The following is a 14052-nucleotide window of genomic DNA, read 5'->3' on the forward strand; positions in this document are numbered from 1 at the left end:
TAGCTGCAGTGAACGAGGGCCTTCTCTCTAGCTGTGGTGCACAGGCTTCTCCTGTTGCAGAGCACAGGCTCCATGTGCTTGGGCTTCGGTGGTTGTGGCTTGCGGGCTCTAGAGAGCAGGCTCAATCGCTGTAGCACACCAACTTAGTGTTTCTGAGGCTTGTGGGATCATCTTGGACCAGGGATTGAACCCATGTCTCCTACATTGGAGACACCCCTAGCCATCAGGGGAGCCCATCACTCATATGAAGGGAATCTAGCCCAGTGGTTTTCAAACTATCATAATTGAGTTCTTTAGAGGAATTTCAGAGGTCAGTTCTGGGAAGGCAGGAAGATCTAAAGGACCATGAATGTGACCTTTCACCCCAGAGGTCCTGCTTTGATCCCTTTAATATGTGAGGTTCTAAGTTATCATTTGAAAAGAGGATTCTCCAGCAAAAAGAACTACTGATCTAGCTAACCTTTGTCCCATTCCTCTGACAAATAAGAAACTTGAGATCCAGCATTTATGACAAAAGATCACACCCCAAGATAGTGGCAGAGCTTAACCCAGGACACTTAATCCCCCGACCACCATGCCTCCCCTCCTGTCCCAGCTCCTCCCACTCTTGTTATAACTTTACCCATTCCATAGACCCAAGAAAGAGCAGGTTTATATTTAGTTTTCTGTGACTGTCCTTCCATCATTAAGAAAAACTTTGACCCTCAGATCTCTACTTCTTTGCTTTTCTGTACTATTTTAGTGGTGAAATTGTTCCAGAAGAAAATGCATTGCCTAAAACTTGGGAATTTCCATTTTCCTTTTTCTTTTTTTGGCTCAGTGAGACCTTTGCTCTATTTGAGGGCATACAAGCAAAAGAGTCATGGCTCAGGAACTCCGTTCTCTGGCCTTAGAAAAGTTTGAGACAGTTATTACTCCCCAGATAATTTTAGCATCCTCCATCAGCTGCCTGCCTCGCAGCTGAGCATTAATAAGCAGTTGCAAGATTAAATTCTGTATGTGAAGAGGAGACTGGAGGACAAGAAAATCTAGGAAGGGAAGAGGAATATGCTTTTAATTATAGAAATCTCATGACAAATATTTTTTCCCTCAGGTTTGAATCTTTTAAAATGCCTTTTCCCTCCCCATCAGAGACCTTCACATTTTGTGTCAGAATAATACTAACTGCTCTGAGCATATTTGAAGAAAATCTAAAGCCTGAATCCTAATCTAACATTGAATTCAGAAGTATTGTACCTCAATATCTCTTAGCATTTAAAGTGTCAAAATGTAAAAGTACCAAGGACCTTACTTGAAAGAAAGCAGTGGTGTGGAGCCTTTCTCCCTGAGTATCCACTGTTTAGCAAGTACTTCATTACAAATAAAGGATGGTGATATTTGAATGGGAGTTTCAAAATACAATTAAAGACTGCCATTGGCGTATACACCTGTATCTTACAGATGCCTCAGTGCTAAAAGAACAGGACTAAAGGTGAAGACTGTTTTGATCCTTCTTTAAATCTGTGTTTCTATTAAGACAATAAAAGGAAGGGAACCGCTGAGCTTATTTACCCAACTAACCACGGTGTAAATTGTTCTCCTTGCCTTGGAGGACAATTGACCAAGAATCAACCTGTCTGCTGATTGGGCTCTGGCTTTCATATATTGTATTATATTGCTGTAATATACTGTAGATTATTACCCAAGGAGTGTGGAAACACAAGTTCAAGGCCAACTTTTAGTTCCTTTCTAGCTCTAATCTGCTGTGTTTCTGCATTTCTATTTTCAGGGACTCTCAGATACATTTCACTTGTCACTTTCCAATACATTAGTACAAGTGGGGAAAAAAAATACACAGGGCCATTCACCAAAGCACTATTTGTAATGATAGATAACTGTAAACAATCCAAATGTCCGTTAAAAGGACTATGGGTTAATAAATTATAATGGAAGAGGATTGCCAAGGTTACCAAAGACTTCTGCGTTGCTTAGAAAAGTTATCTAAAACATATTGAGGAGATGTTTGTTAGCCTTCATCTTAGATGACCTCTTGCCACTTTTCCTCATGTTTTTTCTCCCCTTGGTTTCTCTGGAAGTCTCCTGTTTTTCCTCCTACCTCTGTTGCTTCTCATTCTCTTACCTCTGTTCCTTCTCTGTTCTCTAACAGAGAATGAGAACCTCTTCTTCATGTTCTGACTGCTAATTGTTAGTGTCTCCAGGACTGAGTTCTGAGCCTTTTCTTACATTGCACATTCTTCATAGATGATATCACACACTTACACAGCTTTCATACCATCTATGGATGGACAAGTCCTAAATTTGTGTTGTTCATTCAGATCTCTCTTTCCAGCTCTAGAACATGTATCTAAGCACTGTTACCACCAAGGGGATGTTTTGGTTAGCGTGGCTAACACAGAACTCTTCATCCTCCCCGTCCCCAGCCGTCCTCCTCCGTCCATTGACTCAGCAGTTGAAAACTTGGGAATCATTCCTGACTTGTTCCTCATTACCAACCCTGTTGATTCGACTTCTGAAATATACCTCACGTCTATTCACCTTCTCTCCTGTGCTACCTCCCTGGACCTTCCAGCATCATCTGTCACCATTGCTACCTCTATCCTGCACCCCGACTCCAGTCCATTCTCCACACAGCATCCAGTGCTCTTTTGAAAACATAGCTTGGGGACTTTCTCAGTTGTTCGGAGGTTGTTAAGACTCTTGCACTCTCCAGCAGGGGGCATGGATTCAATCCCTAGTTGGGGAACTAAGATCCCACATGCTACTCGGCATAGCCAAAAAATAAAATAAAAACATAGCTTGGATTAATGACCATTCATTGTACCATTGACCATTCATTCATTGTACCTAAGATTACATTCAAAATTTTTAGAATAGCCTGCAAAGCCCTTGATGCCTGGCATCATCTCCTGACCTCTGCCTTTCTCAATGTGCTTCAGTAACATTGGAGTTCTTTGTCTGTCTTATACATGGGAGACACTGTCTTGCCTTAGGGACTTTGTGTGTGCTCTTTTTCTATGCCTGGAATGTTTTTCTTGCTTTGTTTTGCCTGGCTGACTCCTGATCAAACTGCAGATTTCAGCCTAAAGGTCATTTCCTCAGCAAGGCTTTTCTTCACACACACACACACACACACACACACACACACACACTACCCCACCCTACCCCACACCCGCCTTCTCAATTGCTTTTCTTCACACACACACACACACCACCCCACCCTACCCCACACCCGCCTTCTCAATTGCTTTTCTTCACACACACATACACACACACACAGCACCCCACCCTACCCCACACCTGCCTTCTCAATTGCTTTTCTTCACACACACACACACACACACACACACACACACACACACACACACCCCACCCCACCTTACCCGACACCCGCCTTCTCAATTCAGTTCCTTTGTTAGGTTGTTTAATAATACTCTGTCCTTCTTTGAAAGATTTATCCCTATAGTATGTGTTTAATATTTAAACCATAAGCTGTCTGAGAGCAGGAACTATGCCTTTTTTGGTTATTTCTTTCACTATCTTTTCTCTAGTGCCTAGAACATACTTTATTTTATTTTATTTTTTTGCCGGTGCCACTTGGCTTGCGGAGGCTTGTGGAATCTTAGTTTCCCAGTCAGGGATTGAACCAAGGCCATGGCAGCGAAAGCACCAAGTCCTAACCACTGGGCCACAAGGGTCCCCGGTGGCTCAGATGGTAAAGAATCTGCCTGCAATGCAAGAGATCCAGGTTCAATTCCTGGGTCAGGAAAATCCCCCAGAGATTTGTGGGAATGGCAGCCCACTCCAGTATTCTTGCATGGGGAAAGCCCATGGACAGAGGACCCTGGTGGATTACAGTCCATGGGGTCAAAAAGACTGAGTGGCTAACACTTTCACTATTCCTTGAATGAAAACTCAAGCTGTTCTAAAATGGAGAAAAGTAGATGCAGTATCGTATGTACAATATTATTTGTTAAATATGTTGCAAAAGCAGTATTATTTTAAATTTTTATATATTTTAGATGTTAATCTCATCAGATATATGATTTTCAAATATTTTCTGGCATTTCATGGTTTGCCTTATTGAAAAAACTGTCTTTTCCCCGTTAGATGGTTTTGGTACCCTTGTCAAAACCCTTTGACCATATATGTGAGGTTTTATTTCTGGGCTCTCTATTCCATTTCATTGATCTTATATCACTGTCTTTATGCTGTTACCACACTCAATTTTTAAAAAATTTTTGGTAATATATACATAACGTATAATTTACCATTTTAACCATTTTAAGTATACATTTCAGTGGCATTAAGTCCATTTACACTGTGCAACCATGCTTTTGTTCTTTATATAGCTGTGTAGTATTCCATTGCATGAATACATTATAATTTATTTATCGGTCTGCTGCTAATGGACATTCAGGTTGTTTTCAGTCATTTGCTATTATATTTAATGCAGTGACAAATAATCTAATGTAAAAGTTATTTTTGCTTATGTGAGTGCACCTATAAGATAAATTCTGGAAACAGAATTGGCAAATTGTAACATTTAGGCTTTGGTAATTTTTGTAAAATTGACAAAATGCCTTCCCTAGAGGTTTTATTTATTTACCCTCAGTGTATTGGCTTTTTTTTTCCTTAAAAAAATGTTTTTTCTTAATTAGATAAGAAACGTTCTTAGTGTTGTTTGAATTTTTATTTTGAGGCTGAACATTCTTATTTTTTGAGTCACTTGATATTTTCTGTGAACTCTGTATTTATGTTTATGCCCATTTTTCTATTAAGTTTCTTTTGTTGACTTCTTACTGATTTGTAAGAGTTCTTTGTATTTTAGGGAAATTACCCTTTGGTCTGTAATATGTTTCAAGTATCTCTCTAGCTTGTTATTTGACTTACAGCAGTTCTAATCCCTTTTTTTTCCATAGCTGTGGTCAGTGAAATCCCAATTGTTTTTGGAAGTTCTTTCATCCTACCCTTTAAGAAAACTCTGCTCAGTTTCAGAGTATTACTGAGTCTAGTGAATGAGACACTGCTACCTGATTGTTAAACTTTAAGCGGTAGTAAGAACTGGAGGAGACCTTAGAAATCCTCTCACGATCACTTAATTTTGTGGATGAGGCCCAAACAACTTATATAACCCAGGTTACGTAGTAGGAAAGTAATGATGTTAAATCTAGGAGTTTCCTCTGGCTTCCATTTTGGATGAGGTTGTTCTATTTAACACACACACTAAGGAAGTTCTGAGCTTGTGAAGGTATTTATGAGTTGAAAGTTAGTTTCGGTTAGGGAATGGACTCTTTCCCATATTGTTTTTTATCTTCTTGTCTCATCTCCTTTTCCCTGCCCAAATGCCTTGTAAATTCTGAAAGTCTGCCTTAAGGAAGGAACAAGTAACCCATTGACCAAGCCCTTTTCTAGGGTTGGGGTTAGGTTGGTGGGTTCAAGGCCTGCAGGCCCAAGGAATTAAATCAGTAAGTTGTAGGCCTGCAGGCCTCACGTGGTGGGGATTCTTCTAGTGATAGTGCTACCTTCAGCGTTTGACTCAGAGGCTCTGAGGAAGCCCCATTAAGACCGTTCTGAGGGGTCTGGAGATTTGCTGTGGCCTGGACATCCCAAGCCTTTTTTGCCTTCAAATGGAGGAAACCTGATCACCCCTGAAAAGCCCTGGGACTTCAGTTGTTCCTCAGGAATCTCCTGAGCAAATAGTAAAAATGATAAAATAAAATGATTGAAAGTAATAATAAAATTAAAGGAATAAAATTATAGAAGCCTGTTCATCAACTCTAAGATGCCATCAACTGTAGGCTGGGCCATTATTTTATGCATCACTAAAGAAAAAATACTGTTAATTAAAAGGAATAATGCTTGCTTAGCATAGAAACTTTTCTCACAAATCACTCTTACACATAAATTAAAAAAAAGGAAAACAATTTTTCTTTCAATGGCAAATCGAAGTGTATTCTCATTAAAGACATTTCAGGGGCATCCCTGGTGGCTCAGATGGTAAAGCGTCTGCCTGCAATGCCGGAGACCCGGGTTTGATCCCTGGGGTCAGGAAGATCCCCTGAAGAAGGAAACGGCAATCAACTCCAGCACTCTTGCATGGAAAATCCCATGGACCGAGGAGCCTGATAGGCTACAGTCCATGGGGTCACAAAAAGTCGGACACGACTGAGCGACTGAGCAACTTCACTTTCACTTTCATAATACCTTCAAATATATTTAACTGAGCAAAAGCGACAGTACCAATAGCTCAGGCTAAATTTACACATGTACAGGCCGTATGACTACTTCTTGATCATTTGGCTGACAAGAACTGTAAAAATTTTAGAGGCGTTAATGAGTGGGGAAAGTGCAACCTAGGGTTAATGTAATACTGTATCCTTTGACTAATTCCAAAGCATTTATATACATGGCTTTTTATACATTTTTATACATCATTTATTCTTCCCAGCATTATAGCAGATCGTTTTCTAGGTAAGGAAACTGAGGCTTAGAGATGTTGACTTTCCCCAGATGACAGTAAGTAATGAAACTGAGACTTAAAAACCCCAGGCTTTCTGCTGTCTCCATTTTCCCAGCGTTTGTCCTCATTGTCTTGGCTCTTTCTCTTAGAGCAGTTGACTGCAACAGTGCAGGAAGTGAGGGCTGCCCCGATTCTTTGCTTTTGAGACAGGTGACTGATGATAATCCTTGGCAGAGATAGGTGTGCAGATGTGGTTTTCTTGAAGTTTGAAAGTGTAAAAATTTAAGTTTAATTTGAGGATATTCTCTTTCCCCCCCACCCCTCTTCTCTAAGGTACCAGAAAGCAGCAGAAGAAGCAAACATGGAAAAGAAGAGAAGTGTAAGTATTTGGAAGCCCTGCGACATGTGGAACTTCGTGGTCATGTGGCCCAGCCACCTGCGGCCTCTGCGGGACCGTGGGCTCCGCATCAGCTGAGCCAGGCCTTTGTGCCAGCTGGTCTCATTGGTGAACCATTTGCTCAGGAGAACTTGGCTCAGGTGCAGAGAATCTTATTTTTTTCCCTGAGGTGTTCCTTTGAGCCACTTTTTCTTTCCTGAGTTGAGTGAAAGACAGAAGGCCAAGTACTTTGCTTGTGGTTATAAAATGGCTTACTGCTTCTGCTCAAATCCGGAGACAGGGCTTCCTAGGCTGTTGTTTTTTTTCCAAATCAAACAACCAGAAAGTCTCTCTGCATTTAAATGGTAGCAGCTGTGCAGCTGTTGTCATTCCCCTGGGTTCTTTGTTTAAAGCAAACTTCTTGACCCAGTCTAGTTAGCAAATTTCTTAGCAGCAGGATCCGCCAAAGGCGAAAACCTCAGAACCAGCTCTCGGCTCTACCCATTTTGTACTTTTCCCCTGGCTAACTTCCAGTTTGGCTGGGTAGTGTATTTCTTTTGAAATCTTACTTGATTTCTTCATATGAGGGGAAAAGCCTCACATATTTGGGCAAGAATTCTTCATTTGTCTGGCATTACAAAAATATCCTCCTGGCAGTTTTCAGCACCTAACCTATTTAAATGAGTGCAAAGCATGCCTCTGTCACTTTGTCTTCTCCAAGGGGGCAATGCTGACTGGGTCTTTGACAATTTTCCTGTAATTCGAGAATGGAGCCCTTCTGGTGCACTGTAAGAAAACTTACCATCATTTCACTCAACTGCTGATTTTCTTTTCTTTCCTACTCTCTCTCTTGCTTGTTACTTTTCCCCTTTCTCTTTTCTTCATTCCTTTTTTCCTTTCACTCATTCATTTTAGCAAGTATTCAGAGTGCCCACTATATGCCAAGCACTGCTTTAGACACTAATACAGATTACATCTCTGCCCACATGGAGTTTATATTCTGGTGGAAGAGACAGACAATAAAGATGTAGCAGGTATAAAACAAAATGAAGCAGGTAAGAGGGATGAGTGTAGTGGTCAAGGAGACATTTGAGCAGAGGTCTGAGGACAGGAGCGTGGGAGAAAAATAATTCAGGCAGAAGATAAGAGCACATGAACATGCCTCAAGGCAAGAACATCCTAAATGTATCTGAGGAATAAGAAGAGAAATGTCATGTCCAGTTGTTGTGAGGACATGGACCTTAATTCTGATTAAATGGGGGCCTTTGAAGGGTTTGTGCAAAGGAGTAATGTGATCTGACTGAAATTTTAAAAAGAGGAGGAAGAGACTAGAGGAAGAGTAGCAAAAGTGTGAAGACCAATTATAAGACAATTGCAGTGATTTAGGCAAAAGATGATAATAGATTGGACTGGAGTAGTAGCTATATGGGCTTCCCACATGGCTCAATGGGTAGAGAATCCACCTGCAATGCAGGAGACATAAGAGATGTGGGTTCAGTCCCTGAGTCAGGAAGATCCCCTGGAGGAGGGCATGGCAACGCACTGCAGTATTTTTGCCTGGAGAATCCCAAGGACAGAAGAGCCTGGCGGGCCACAGTTCATGGATCACAGAGTCAGACACAACTGAAGTGCCTGAGCATAGCACAGCACACAGTAGCTCTATAGGTGATGAGAAGTGGTCAGGATTTATACTGAAGGTAGAGAGGAAGAATTGCAACAATCCATTTGGCCCAAACACCAGGAAAAATTCCAGTGAGATCAGGAAGGTGGCAGTAAAAACAAGTTTAGAGAAGGGAAAATATTTGTTAGAAGCTTAGCTTTGGACATGTTAAATGTAATTCTTTATTAAGACTTCCAAGAAGAGATGTCAAATAGGAGCTTCGATGTACAAATCTGTAACTGGAAGAGATCCAGCCTGGAGAGGAGATGTGTGTGTATCAAAGTATCAGTGGTTTGTAAAGATAAGAAATGGATGAGATCACCTGGGGATTGAGTGTAGCTAGAAAAGAGGTCTGAGTACTGAGCTCAAGGGCAACTTGCCATTTAAAGGTTGGAGAGAGAAGGAAGAACCAGCAAAGGAGACTTAAGAAGGAGCAGCTGGTGAGATGCAGTGAAAAAAAGAGAATGCAGTACCAGACGTCCAGTCAGGAAAGTGTTTTCAAAAGGCAAACTATCGAGTCAAACACACAGATAGGCTAAGAATTAACAATCAGATTTGGCAACATGAAGATCATTGGTCTCCCTGTGCTGTTTGGTAGTGATGGGCTAAAGGCCTGATTGAACTAGGTTGTCCAATCAAGACAGTTGGATAACCAAAGTTGATACCGCAAGTGGAGATGAACATTTATGGAACATCTTTAATGTGTCCGGTCCTGAAAGCACTAAGAGGAATAGGATGTGGTCCCCGCCTTCAAGGAACTGCTTAGAGTTTAGAAAGTAGGATTCATTTTATTTATTTTTAAAATCAGTTAGCATTCTCTTTTTTAAAATCTTTGTTTATGTTATTTTTGGCTGCACTGGGTCTTCGTTGCAGCGTGCGGGCTTTTCTCTAATTGCAGCAAGTGGGGGCTACTCTCTAGTTCTGGTGCTTGGGCTTCTCACTGTAGCGCCTTCTCTTGTTGCAAGGCACAGGCTCTAGGCATATGGACTTCAGTAATTGTGGTTCCCAGGCTTAGTTGCTCCATGCCATGTAGAATCTTCCTGGACCAGGGATCGAACCTGTGTCCCCTGCATTGGCAGCTGAACTTCCAACCACTGGACCACCAGGGAGTCCCAGGAAGTAGAATTTAGAATCTCAGTGCGGTAAGTACCATTTTAAAGAAATGTGCAAGGTGCTGGGGGAGAATTAAGGAAGGACTCATAACCTGGACTATGTCATGTCAAGGGAGACGTCCCAAAAGAAGTGGTGTCTGACTGAGCCTGAAGAATGACTAGGAATTAGCTAAACAAAGGGGCAAAGGAGTGGTAGAGGAAGCAGCAGGTGCCCAGTGTGGAGGCATAAGAGAACAGGCACGTCTGACAGCAGAAAGCATAGCTGTCTCATTCACCAAGAGGGAAAATTCAGGAAAAGGGTGAGGAGTGAGGGGAGACTTCAGCTTTAGACAAGGATGAGTTTAGGATATCTGTAGGATTTCCAGGTAGAACTGATAGGTAAGGAGAGCCATCTGGCTCGAGTTATAGGGTGTGAATCATCCATCTAGATGGGTGAAATACATCATCTATAGAAAAATATGTAAGGCGACTAAAGAGGATGACCCCAAAAGGCAGAATCTTGAGGGACCCCACCATATAAGGGAGGAACTAAGGAAGAGAAACCTGTTTAAAAAGAAAAACCTGAAGAATGTCTAGAAAAAAATGGGAAAAAGTCTAGGAAAAAGGGATGTCACGGAAACTAAGGAAGGAAATTTTTTAAAGGGGGGAGTGGTCAATAACATCAGATGCTACAGAGAGATCAAATAAAATAAAGGAGAAGTGTCCATTGCAATTGGCAGTTGAGGTAAAAGGGTGCGAGCAGGTGATTAAAGAAGAATCAATAAACAGAAAAAAAAATCCTTTTACCTTACTAATAATCAATGAGATATAAATTTAAACAACTGTGAGATATAAATTATAACCTAAACAGTAGACAGATTTTTTAATTGATAAAGTCTACTAGGCAATGCCTATTAAAATTTTGGATATGTTTAATACCCATTGATCCTGCAATTCTGCTTGTAGGAATGATCCTTGAGAAACACAAGTGAAATTAAATAAATGTAAAAGGATATTTATTGCAGGATTCTTTGTAATACTGAAATGTTTAAAATCAGATATTCATTGGTGGGGAAACAGTAAATCATGGTATCTACATCCATTATAATAATATATCATATGTTATATATGATATTATATCATATGGTTAAGATTTTATGTAACATGGAAAGGTATCAAAAGCACATTAAATGATTAAAGCACTTATGTGTAGAATAGTAAGTATAGTATGATTTCGTAGAAAAAAGATACTGTATAAAAATAAGGGAAAAGTTGAGAGCATGCGCAGCAAACTGTTGACAACGGATATCTTGGTTAGGAGGAGCAGAGGAGTCAAATAGAGAAACTTGAAGCATATATTCAAGGCATATATATTCCTATACTGACTATGACTCTCCCCCACAATTAGTTTTTAAAAATACTTGTGTAATTGAGAAAAGTAATAAATTTAAAATAATGAAATGAAAATTGTAAAGAAGTAATTGGTGATCCTGATTTGTGCTAATTCAGAAGTGTTTTGCTAGTAGAATTAGAGGGAACGGAAAGTAGTCAGGTAGGAACAGCAGCTACACAAGGCTGTGCTTTCAAGACCCTTAACTGTGAAACGTGGGAGACAGCACTAGCTGGAAGAAAACGACATTGAAGATTGGTTGCTTTTTTTTTTAACAAAAATGTTTTATTTTGGATTTATAGTTAGAATTATTAACTTAGTACAAAGAGCTCCCATAAAGCTCAGCCTACCTTTCCCTAATGCTAGCATGTTCTATAACTATGGTACCTTTATGAAAACTAAGAAATTAACTTTGGTGTAACCCTGTAAGTTAAACTAGACTTTATTCAGATCTTACCAGTTTTTCCATAAATGACAGATGGTTGCTTTTAAGATCTACCAGACTTGTAAGAGGTCTAATTTGTCCCCTGAAGAGCAGGGTGGAATGTATGTATAAATTTATAGCAATGGCTATCCAGGTGAAAGAATACTAATATTCTTGGAAAGCAAGATAGAGACCCATTCAGGAGCAAGTGGGTAAATCTGTTTCTTTAGAAAATGCTGGGATCAGGTTACATGATAGCTTCGATTTCCAGAAATTGAGCCCTTCTTTTCTCTTCCTCTTCCATTTGCATTTAGGACACAGAAACACAAATGATCAATACCACCATTGGTTATATTTGCAGTTTCCTTTCAAGCCTGGGATATGTCACATCTTGAAATCTGTGCTGTTTGGACAGTCATCTTCATAATGACTGGCTGCCACTTTTCTGAGTAGCTCTTAGCCTAGAAATGTCTTCCCCTCCTTGGAAGCTGTGCATCCAAGTGGTCTGTATTTCCAGCCTACTGCTGTATCCTACCAGACATCATCCTGCTTTTAAGATGCAGATTCCCCTGCCAAGATTTCAAACATTAAAGCTCATTTGACCCCACCTCTTCATTTTGCAGGTGGAGTAACAGACTCAAAGAGAGGAAGGGATTTATCCAAGGCCCCTTCCAAATCAAATATTCCTGCAGAAAGGACACTGTTGCATGTCCCGAGTGTGCCTGATCCTGTTTTAGGCAGCTGGTGATGATCCAGAGGCAGCATCCACAGAGATTCTCAGCCTTGCTGGGTAGGATGCTGGATGTCACTTTGAGAAAGGAGGCTGTGGTTATCTTGCAACCAGTGGGGCCCTTGAATTCTTGTACCCTCCTTGACTTCCCACTGCCTGATTCTAGGAAAGTACTTGGTAAAATGTTAAAACCTCGATGCAAATGACATTGACTAAAATTTCACCTTATTACTCTTCCTCCACCACCTGGCTCTGAAATAATAGAGACTGTAGAGAGAATAGAAAGAACAATAAGAGACTGTAACTCCAGTTCAGGATTTGAGAGATGACTGGATACTGTTTGTTGATCATGATTGTGAGGTGTGGCTGGAGGAGTGAGGAGGGCCACCCATTTAATAATAGTCACCGCTGTTAGTCAAATACAACATATGTGCTTTGTATAGTTGCATTTATTCTCCACAATGGCCCTGTATGGTAGTTTCCAGAAATTGGGAAACTTGCCCAAGGTCGTTTGGCTGAATGAAGCTGGATTATATAAGCATTATATGCTCATTATAGAAAATACAGATACCATACATAAAAGAGGTAAGTGATGGGGATTTGCTGTATAGCATAGGGAATTATGGGGCTTCCCAGGTGGTACTAGTGGTAAAAAAAAAACCCACCTGCCAATGGAGGAGACATAAGAGACATGGGTTTGATCCCCTGGTTGGGAAGATCCCCTAGAGGAGGGCATGGCAACCCACTCCAGTTTTCTTGCCTGAAGAATCCCATGGACAGAGGAGCCTGGTGGCTACAGTCCATGGGGTCACAGAGTCAGACATGACTGAGGCAACTTAGCACAGCAGGGCACATGGGAAATTATATTCAATATCTTGTAATAACCTATAATGGAATAAAATCTAAGAAAAAAAAATCCCTGAATCACTTTGCTATATACCTGAAACTAACAACATTGTAAATTAACTATACTTGAATTGAAAAAGAAAATAAAGAGAAGAAAATATATTCTCGTGCTCATGCTCAGCCGTGTCCAACTCTGCAACGCTATGGGCTGTAGTGCGCCAGGCTCCTCTGTCCATTGGATTTCCCAGACAAGTATACTGGAGTGGGTTGCCTGGCCTGTAGCCCACTGTCCAATGATAACCCAGGCTGCTTCCGTCCCGTACTCTTTTCACCGTGCTGCCCAGTCTGCTTTCAATTCTTGCTTTTGTCCTGTGCCTTTTTGCTTCTCGTTCTTTCCCAGAAAGCCTACAGCTACTGCTTCTGCCCCATCTTTTCCTGCCCCAAGCTCTAAAGTCCTGGACAACTACAGGGTCTGGGGCCTTCAGTGCTATCAGACCTCACAGCCCTGCCCTTCCCCTACTTGTTCCTACCCCAGCACTTTTGAACTTGTATCCTTAAGAACTCTTTTAATAAAAGAGCACATTTACTCCTCTGTTAAAATGCCCCCCTAAGGAATGTCCTCTACCCAGGTCTTTGGAACATTGCTGATACTCCATCACACAAATCCCTTTCTTTCAGGTCATCACAAGTCAAGTGGAAATGACAACTTTCAAACCATTTACAAGTAACATCAAAATTATTTGATATTCCATTGAAGCTTTTTTTGTGTGACATTGTATTTATTTTTTATTATATAATGAAAGCACATTTATTATAAAAAAAAGAAGAAAATAAATCCAAATGCCCACAAATCCATGATCCCCAGAGATAAGCTGTTAACATCATGATGTCTTTTCTTCCAGACTACTTTTCTGTGTTTATATTTATAAACATATATGTGTATTATAGGACTTCCCCAGTAGCTTAGCAGTAAAGATTCCACCTGCAATACAGGAAAGGCAGGAGATGTGGGTTTGATACCTGGATTGGGAAGATCCCCTGAAGGAGAAAATGGCAACCCACTCCAGTATTCTTT

General features: G+C 40.7%; 1 protein-coding gene across 4 annotated transcripts in view; it reads left to right on the plus strand.

Moving 5' to 3' along the window:
- The window catches only part of LIMA1 (LIM domain and actin binding 1), a 90426-nt gene that overhangs the window by 38021 nt on the left and 38353 nt on the right, over positions 1–14052 (plus strand). For all 4 annotated transcript variants that reach the window (XM_068969801.1, XM_068969803.1, XM_068969802.1 and 1 more), the window contains exon 3: positions 6794–6839. In XM_068969801.1, coding sequence (XP_068825902.1) covers positions 6794–6839 — 46 coding nt within the window. The remainder of the gene's footprint in view (positions 1–6793; positions 6840–14052) is intronic.

This window comes from Capricornis sumatraensis, chromosome 4 (assembly GCF_032405125.1).
Source record: "Capricornis sumatraensis isolate serow.1 chromosome 4, serow.2, whole genome shotgun sequence".
Lineage (NCBI taxonomy): Eukaryota > Metazoa > Chordata > Mammalia > Artiodactyla > Bovidae > Capricornis > Capricornis sumatraensis.